This window comes from Hibiscus syriacus, unplaced genomic scaffold (assembly GCF_006381635.1).
Source record: "Hibiscus syriacus cultivar Baekdansim isolate YM2019G1 unplaced genomic scaffold, ASM638163v2 tig00111947_pilon, whole genome shotgun sequence".
In the NCBI taxonomy this organism is placed as follows: Eukaryota; Viridiplantae; Streptophyta; class Magnoliopsida; order Malvales; family Malvaceae; genus Hibiscus; species Hibiscus syriacus.
The window spans coordinates 1,191,660-1,200,763 of NW_024063219.1; the positions used below are offsets into that span (position 1 = coordinate 1,191,660).

At 33.9% G+C, this 9,104-nt stretch overlaps 1 protein-coding gene across 1 annotated transcript; it reads right to left on the reverse strand.

The window, feature by feature from the left end:
* Positions 1-5,146: 5,146 nt before the first annotated feature.
* On the reverse strand, positions 5,147-8,755 carry LOC120173363. The gene is made up of 7 exons (XM_039180557.1): positions 8,543-8,755; positions 7,928-8,042; positions 7,575-7,645; positions 6,525-6,812; positions 6,295-6,337; positions 6,034-6,142; positions 5,147-5,332 (listed from the first exon to the last, which is right to left on the reverse strand). The coding sequence occupies exons 1-7, from the start codon at positions 8,564-8,566 to the stop codon at positions 5,254-5,256; spliced, it is 729 nt and encodes a 242-aa protein (XP_039036488.1). The 5' UTR covers positions 8,567-8,755; the 3' UTR covers positions 5,147-5,253.
* Between the last annotated feature and the right edge of the window lie 349 nt (positions 8,756-9,104).

Consider the following 9,104-nt stretch of genomic DNA (forward strand, 5'->3'; position numbering starts at 1 on the left):
CAGATCATAGCAATGTTCAAACTCAAGTTACTAATGCATGTCTAACTGAAAATGTATGCATTCACACATAAAATACACATAATACAACGTTTGCATTTAAAAATCACTTAAGTTAATAAGTCTCAAAAGGTGAAGCCGGTTGTGATTGAGATTTTGATTTTGATTGCTATTTTGATTTCCTTTTGCTTGGCACCATATGAGCTTTGGATTTTGATGAGGATCCATATTTTGGTAGAGGAAAAGATGATTGTGATGGCACTGGTGATCCACAGGTCAACCTTGTATGACCACTTTCCTTGCACCGACTACATGTTGATATCCTCTTCTCTTCACCCTTAGACGGTATACGATCGTGATTTTTTGGTCGGCCAGGTAGCCTGTTATCCATGACTGGTGGCAAAAATGTTTGTAAGTCATCTGGTATGTTCCACTCAGAAGGATGTGGAATAGGGTAGACAATCTCGGCATAAGGATGTCGATATACTTCTATAGTGTAGCAATCCATAGCGTATGCGCTTGAATCATCTTGGTTTAGATGAAGAGTAACTTTTATAACATGGCCACACGGATAACCAGATGTTTGTCATTTCATACAACTACACGTCTTTGCATTTAGCTCGACAAGCACATTCAAACAAAGTGTTTGAACATGGTTCAACTCTCCATGACGTTGACTTCACAACACGTTTCGTTATCTTTTTTTCAGTCCATGGTGTAACACGACATTCCAATGTTCCTGTAAATTTAAATAAATAATACTTAGTAAAATATATATTAAATATGATAAGTTACGAATTTAAAGAAATAATACATTCATGGTTTCTTTTCTTGTAGTACCACTGTTGAATAGAAGCTTGAAAAAACTCCATTAACATAGTAATGGGTAATTTTCGGGAATGACGACTTAAAGTGTTGATTGATTCTGCACTATTAGACGTCATGAAACCATATCTTGCTCCAAGTTGATGTACTCTTGACCATCTTTCAAACCCGACATATTCTAGTGTTTGAGCACATTGAGGCAAAACACGTCTTAAACAATTTATATGCTTATTAAAATCCACTTCCCAATAAGCTTTTACAGCCTTCCAGTATATCCATTTGTGATTTTTTATACCAGCACACCTTGATTTTAGATTTCTGTACAAATGAACACCACAAAGTCCATGAAAATCATCTGGAAAACACCTTCTAACAGCGTTGTCAATTGAGTTTGCCCTATCGGATATGATTGTCAGATTGCTAATAGGACCTATACAATCCCTAAGATGCCCTATAAACCATGTCCATGAAACAGAGGTTTCATATTTGCCAACCCTGTAAGCTATTGGCAGTATCCCATTGTTAGCATCCATGATTACTGGTAATAAGTTTACTCCAAGGTATCGACCTTTCAAATGTGCCCCGTCAACTATAATAACTGGGCGCATACAAGTAATAAACGAACGAATCTACAAAATAATATATACAAGAAATATAATCATTTAAATGTGAAATGCATGTAACTAACAAAAATGAGTCAACAAAATTATATTGATTTATTAACTACAGCACCAATGGCGATAAACAACAACTCAAAGCGTCCATCTCTATCTATTTTGATATGAGTTACCGACCCAGGATTTTTCAGCTTTAAATTGTGACAATAAGCCGGCAGTTGGGCAAACGATACTTCTGGCGACCCCCTCAACAATTTCAAGGCATAACATTTGGCTCTCCAAGCTTGAGAATATGAGATACTAATCTTGAACCTAGCATTCATGTCAGTCATAATTTCATGTCCCCGATATACCCTACCATTCAAAAACATTAACTCATCCAGAAAACCACCCAACACCTTTTTGTTTGACTGTCTATGGTGAGGAAAAACTTGGGTACTTGAACATGTATGTTTATCAATAAAAGTCCTAACTTGAAACATTTCGTAATCTTTTATCCTCTTTGCAATCATACGCCACGTACAATTTTTGTCAATCATATACCTTGTTTCGAAACGATCTTTGCTTGATTTGTTAACTTTTAGTTGATAGCCATCTTCCACACATTTCGTATACAAAGCTATCTTCAAGTCTTCCTTTGTATCAAAACAATCATCTTTCTTGATACGAATAACTTTTGTGTAACAATCAACTGCTATCTTTACCAACTCTTCTTCCGGTATCTGAAGTAATTCTGGCATATTCCAGTTATACTCCCATGGCATTTTCTTCTTTTTCTTTTCTTCGGGGACTTCTTCTTCTTCTTCTTTTTCTTCTTCAGAGTTATATGAATTACAGAATGGATGTTCAACATGTTCATTCACAGTCGTAACTTCTTCCTCATTATCATCAACAACATCTTCCTCGGCAACGGCTGTTTCATCATCAAAATTTGGGTATTGACCAATATCAAAATCATTACACACAGGGTCTGTTTCTTCTTTTGAAACATCATCAAAATCCGAGTATTGACCAAGATCAAAGTCCGGGTATTGACCAAGATCAAATTTCAAATACTGACTAGTACTCACAATTTTTTCTGTTGGCTCATCATCGTCTAACCGGTCAATACGAAAACCGAAATTTGGTGTTGGCTCATCAAAATATTGGGATTTGAATTAGGAAAAGATTGTGGGTTTTGAGATTGTGTTTGGTATTGGAAATGTGGTGAAACAAAATTTTCTTGGTGATGAAATTGTGCTGGAACCATTAAATTTTGAGGTTGATAATAACATTGTACATTTTGAGCACCATAAACTGGGGTTGAAGAACTTAGTTGATTACTACCCGCTACTGACACAACTTCACTACTTCTAGGTTCAACAACATACAATGTAATATCATCTTCTTGTGAAACACTAATGTAAGCAATGAATCGTTCAACATCTTCATTGTCGGTTAACAAATAAACTTTACCTTTTCTCTGATAAGATAGCCTAAATCCACTTAGAGGCTCTAAATTCACTTAGAGGCTCTAAATTCAATTACTTTGCAACACGTAACATTAGAGTTTCATAAGTTAACTTTTTTAATGACAGTTTTAGTTGAAGATTCATGGGTAAAGACATATATCGTAAAACACCATGAACATTCTCCCATGACCCTCCAAAACACAAATCTATCCAAACATGATCAACATTAGATGATTTCATTCTACAAATTGTAAATTAATTTACTAAACAAACGAGCTATAAACTACATATCATCACTAACTTAGAGAAGAACATACCTTTATTAAGTTGATAGTTGATAATTTGGGAGAGAAATCATTGAAAAATTATATAGAAATAAAATTATGTAAAAAAAATTAGAGATGAGGAAGGATGTCATTGGATATAGGAACAGATGTCGTCGGAGAGACTGATAGATGGAGATGGAATGAGTTGCGATTTAGGGATTTAGGTTATGAGTTGTTGCTGCTGCGTAGTTATATACCCAAAACATTTGTGTTGCGAAAATAAAACATGTTGCGAAATTAAAATTCTTGTTGCGAATTCGAAAATCGAGTTGCGAATTCAGAAATCGAGTTGCGAATTCAGAAATCGAGTTGCGAATTTGAAATTCAGTGTTGTGAATTTGTAAATCGCATGGCGAATTTGTAAATCACGTTGCGAATTTGGAAATCGCATTGCGAATTTGGAAATCGCATTGCGAATTTGGAAATCGTGTTGCGAATTTGGAAATCGTGTTGCGAATTTGACTTTTGTGTTGCGATTTATAGATTCGCGTTGCGATTTACAGATTCGCGTTGCGAATTTGAAAATCGCAACGCGAATTCGAAAAAATCGCAATGCGATTTACATATTCGCATTGCGAATTTAGAAACTGAGTTGCAAAATTGGAGTTCGCGTTGCGAATTTGTTGGTTATTTTCGCAAATTCAAAAAAAGTTGGTTAAAATTGTATATTATAAGGCATTTTCGGTCACTGAAGTTATTTTCTCTAATTGAATTTGATTACTTCTATCATATCGAGTGAATACTGAAAAGTCTGGAATTGAAGGGAATATGTATATTTTTCCTTAAGCAATTGCTACACAAATGCAGGCCACAACTGGAATTGATTTTTTTTGTCAAAAACAATGTATCTCGAAGATCGAACGTTTCGTCTACAGCTTTGGTAACACAGCTTCTTCCTTTATTATCGCTATATTTAACAATATAGATCTTGGACAACTATGTTCAACGTTTTCTTTATTAGCTATGAATCCATTGATAAATTGGACATTAAAAAACAAGCCATCAAGCATATTTCTAGTGAACTAAAGATGTCCATTGCTTGAATTTTGGACAAGGATTGTTAATATCATTAAATTCTAGAGTGAGTACTTAAATGATCATTCAACTTTTAGGATGCAATTTAATCACAAATATAAAATAAGTAAAATATTCTTTAGAAGAAAATATATTAATTAATATTACTTTGAAGTTAATTACTTTGAATAATTAAAGTAAATATAGTTAACTTTAATCATTTTAATCTTAAAATTAATTTTTTAATAATACAATGTATGCTCTGTTTAGCTTAGGGGTTAGGTGTGGACAAGGATGGACCTAGGGGAGCACACCCTAAAAAATCTAAAATTAAAATGTATTTAAATTTTATTTTATATATTTTTTATTAAAAATCTGTTTTCTTCCACCTAATATTTTATAATCCCCTGAAATTTAAATCATGCGTCCTTCCTTGGGTGTGGAGTCCTCTTTTTGAGGGCTCTTAATTCGAATCTCAGGTGTGGAGGGACCACCAACAAACTATATCTTATTTTAGCCTTAGGGTTTGGGTGTGGAGTCCTCTTTTGAGGGTTCTTAATCCGAATCCCAGATGTGATTGGATCTTATTTTTAGGACTAGTTAGATGGCGACAGAAAACCATTTTATTGAAAAGTGAAGTCATTAAAATATTAAATAATTGAAATTTGAAACATCAAAACTCAAAAGTAAACAAAACAGCACAAATACAACTTTTTTTTTAAAAATATATATCTAGATTCATTTCAGGCAAATTTCCATTATAATGAAGTTGTAATGGTTCCTATTATTACTTATCAATTGCCTACATTTTCACAGCACAGTTAAATCACACGCGTGTCTGAGTGTTTTCGATCCCCAACATTGACAACGATAAAAGATGCTGCATTGCTAAATCACTATCCATATTTACAACGGGGAAATATATAAAGAGAGAAGCAGCAATACTTAGACAATAGTTCTCAAGCAGTTTCAAGAAAATACAAAGTTGAAAGCATGAGTTCGAAGTAGATGAGTACGAAGGTGCTACACATGGTTGAACCCATCGATACTTTGTCTAACTCTCAGCGTCAGATAAATCAATATCAATGACCCCAAACTTGACCTGAACCCAAGAAGAAACAATAAGGTTTTAGAATCACAAAGAGCAACTCTGATTACTCTTAGTACCAGGAAACGCTTTTTCGGTGAAGTTCGTCATAGTTGGTTAATGGAACACTCCCACCTCAAAAGAGAAGTTTCTTAGGGATTACTCTCCTGAGTTGGAGCCTAAGCTATCGGGAACGCTAAGTACGGCATGTGTCAAGCATGGATGCGTTTTATTTTTCCCAAGTTTTCTAATGGAAGATCATATCCTCGTGCTGTCGTACCTCTCCAAATGTGTGTCGGATATGGATAGTTCAAGAAAAACAGACATATTAATCGGAGTCATGTACTTAGGTCTTAGAGAATTCAAGTCTTTGAAGTTTGACCATTACGCTAGACAAACGACTCCTAAAGTGTTCAGTATGAAACAAGCATATGAAAAAAAATCAATAGTCTTGTACAACAATAATAATAATACTAATAGAAATTTAGATTTGAAGCAGTAACTAAAGAAACTAAAGGTATGTGCAACCTCCAACAAACAGCTAAATCAGAGTACCTAAAGAAACTCTAAGCTTCCTAATTTCGATAACACTGTTGGTTATTAATTACCATATATAGTTGAAACGTCACTACTTATTACTGAAGTTTTATCTTACTAAATGAAAATTTTGTAGTTTGAAGGTAAACTTCTGGTTTGCTAGGAATTGCAGAGCTTACAAGATAGAGAAAAGGAGGACTATTTTCCTCGAGTCAAATGATGCAGCTCGTTTATATCTCCTCCACCTATTCGTTGGTGCATCATGAACCCTCTCGGTTGATGATTTTTCTGTAGAAACAAAGTTTAAGTCATATGGCAAATTCTGCATTCCAGCAAGTGTTGGGTGCAATGGTAAAGCACATTGTACTCCCAATGAGACTCATGTTTGAACCTTTAAGACGACATTAACCATTAAAACTCAAAGCTGAGTTAACACTTACCTGCAATTAAGCTTCCTTGTCTCTGCAACACCTTCTGCAAATGCTGTAATTAATTGAAATCCAACATTAGAGTCAAGAAGAGTGAAGAAGAAACAATGCACTAAAATCTCAAGAAAGGAAAATCAGCAACACTAAACGATTAAATAAAAATTATATTTGGTAATGTCTGACACCGCATGCATGATCTGCATTTTACTGCCCGATTATGTACACAGGTAGATCAAACTTACTGTCACTACACCTTCACTTTTTAGATTTCCAACAGTTTCATCTTTGGTTTTAAGTGTCTCGGGAGAGTCTTCCTCAATGTTAATATCCAGAATGCAAGATGAATACCCATCTTCACCATCCACTTTCAAATCAATGCAGCTCTGGCAACTCAGTGGTACATCCAAACACATCTGGTTTTTGGATGAAAAAGGAACCTCTAGGAGGCTAAAAAATGTAAACTGTGATGTACAATTTGGATTCATATTTCCTTCCTCAGGCAACACAGAAATGCTATAGATATCCTGACCCTGCACAAGGAATGGAAAATATATAGGAACATAGAAAAAATGTTAAAAAAAACAGCTCAAGTAGTTTCCAAATTCTCATTTTAAAGTAATTTATTTATAGGAAAGATTATAAAGTTTGAACCAACTTTTTAAACAAGGATTGATGGGATAACAAATACTGGTCAGAAAGTATAGAATCTAGACTAAAAAATTTAAAAGCCAAAAAGGAAATTATGAGACGAGAAAAACCATTCAAATTTAAGTATTAAATTTCATGGGACTTGTGTGCTTTATCTGAGTCCCAGTTTAAGTGAATTTTCTTTCTAGAAATGAATTCATCTGCTTGAATTTCAAGAGATCAGGCTGACCTATTCTCAGCAAGGTCGAGCATGCTTCAAAAGCCAAAGCCAAATTGCAGTATTTTAAAAGTGTAATGTATTTCCTTTTGTTTTTAAAAGAGAAACTGAAGCAGTTTCTTATTTACTAAAAAAATACCCTTCTATATTATTAATGAACAGAGATCAAAAGGTTACATGATAGAAAGCATGTTTTAAGTTTGAATTGGGAGATTAAAACGTGTAATTAACATTTCTATTATTCTGGTGGATTAGAGAAAATCTAGTGTTAGATTACAGCCTGAATTTACATTAATGACATTGCAAGTTGCTATAAAAAATGATATGATTAGATTAATTAAGCGAGTGAATTTTTAAAAATCCTCATCAGACCAAAATGATTGAAGGGTGAAAAAAGGACGGGTGCAGATTACAAAAATTAACTCACATGTGAAGTGTTTAAGCTGCATTTTTCTCTTACTGGAAATGGCGTCTCCTCTATTAGAATAGGCAAGACATCTGAAATTTCAAATAAAAGGAAGTCATTAAAAATGCTAATCAAAGTAAGGACATTGATACTTATGATACTTTGACTTCGGTGGGAATGTCGGATAAAGGCATGTCTCCAACATGGCTATGTTCAATTTTAACAAGTTTTTTTTATTGTATTTAGAGGATCCTTAGAAGGCTCTATCCTCATATCGGAGTTCGGATATACATCAGACATGAGTGTTTAACACGAATACTTAAAAAATTGAACTGAATCAACATAAAACAATAGTCCAAGACGAATATTCTTACCAAGAGAACAATGTTGGTCCGTCTCATCAAATCCTGGCTTAATCAACCCAAAGCATGAAATGTCAACCGGCAAATGGGGTCTTCCACCCACCATCCCGGATAAGAGTGGTTTTTCCTGCAATTAATCACGAGTAAAAAAATAAAGCATTGCAAAATAAACTTTGAAAGAGAAGCACACAAAGATTATTTAACAAAGAAGGAACAATTTTCTTTTTCTCCTTTTCAAAAATAGAACCAGAGATAGGAAGTAGGCAACGCAAGAAAGTTAAATAATCGTAGCCATAAAAGTTATTTAATAATAAAAACAGTTTTATTTACCCAAGAAACTGAAGAAAATGCATGAAACTGGAAGTGAATATCTTCCTTATTCTACATTTACCAAACAAGAAGTTCAATTTTTTTTAAATGAATGGCAATGGAATGTAGACTAGATCATAAAGACCATGAAATTTTCACAAGCGGCAAATCTTGTAAGCACTCTTAAAAAAAGGCCAAACTTGCTTGACACTTACCCCAAAATCTGAAGCTTTATTTCCAAAAGCAGCTCCAATTCCATTACAGAAACAGAAAAAGATTCAAATGCCACTAAAAAGATAAAATTAAAAAGAGTCTCACCTCTTCGGTCGATTTAGCCGCCATAGCACCCAAAAGAACAGAAGGGGGGAAAAGGCAGAGAGCTAGAGTAAAATAGTGTTGAGCAAATCTCAGAATATTTCAAAAGAACATTTGGTTAAATTCATAAGTTGCTCTGAATTTTACAACACTGTATTTTCATATTAAGCTTTTAAAAGAGAAAAAAATGAACGTTAAAAGTCTACTCGGAAGAGAAACGAGGCACATAGATAGCGCAATTTGTCATATAAAAGGCTTCTGATTACGACTCCGACGACGACAAGAAGAAATTCTCTCCCTGCCACTTTCCTTTTTATTTGACGTTATTGCCCTTTTCGGTTTTTCATTTTTTTCATTTTTTTTATATGTTAAATTATACCATTGACCACTTTACTATTTAGACATTTTACTTTTGTTACTAATCTTTTAATTTTGTTAATCATATCACTTAACTATATAATTGTATTCAATCAAGTTGCTTCCCGTTAATTTATAATGGAAGTGCTGACATGACAGTTAATAAAATTGGTATAATTTACATTTAGTCCTTGATACTTATACATTT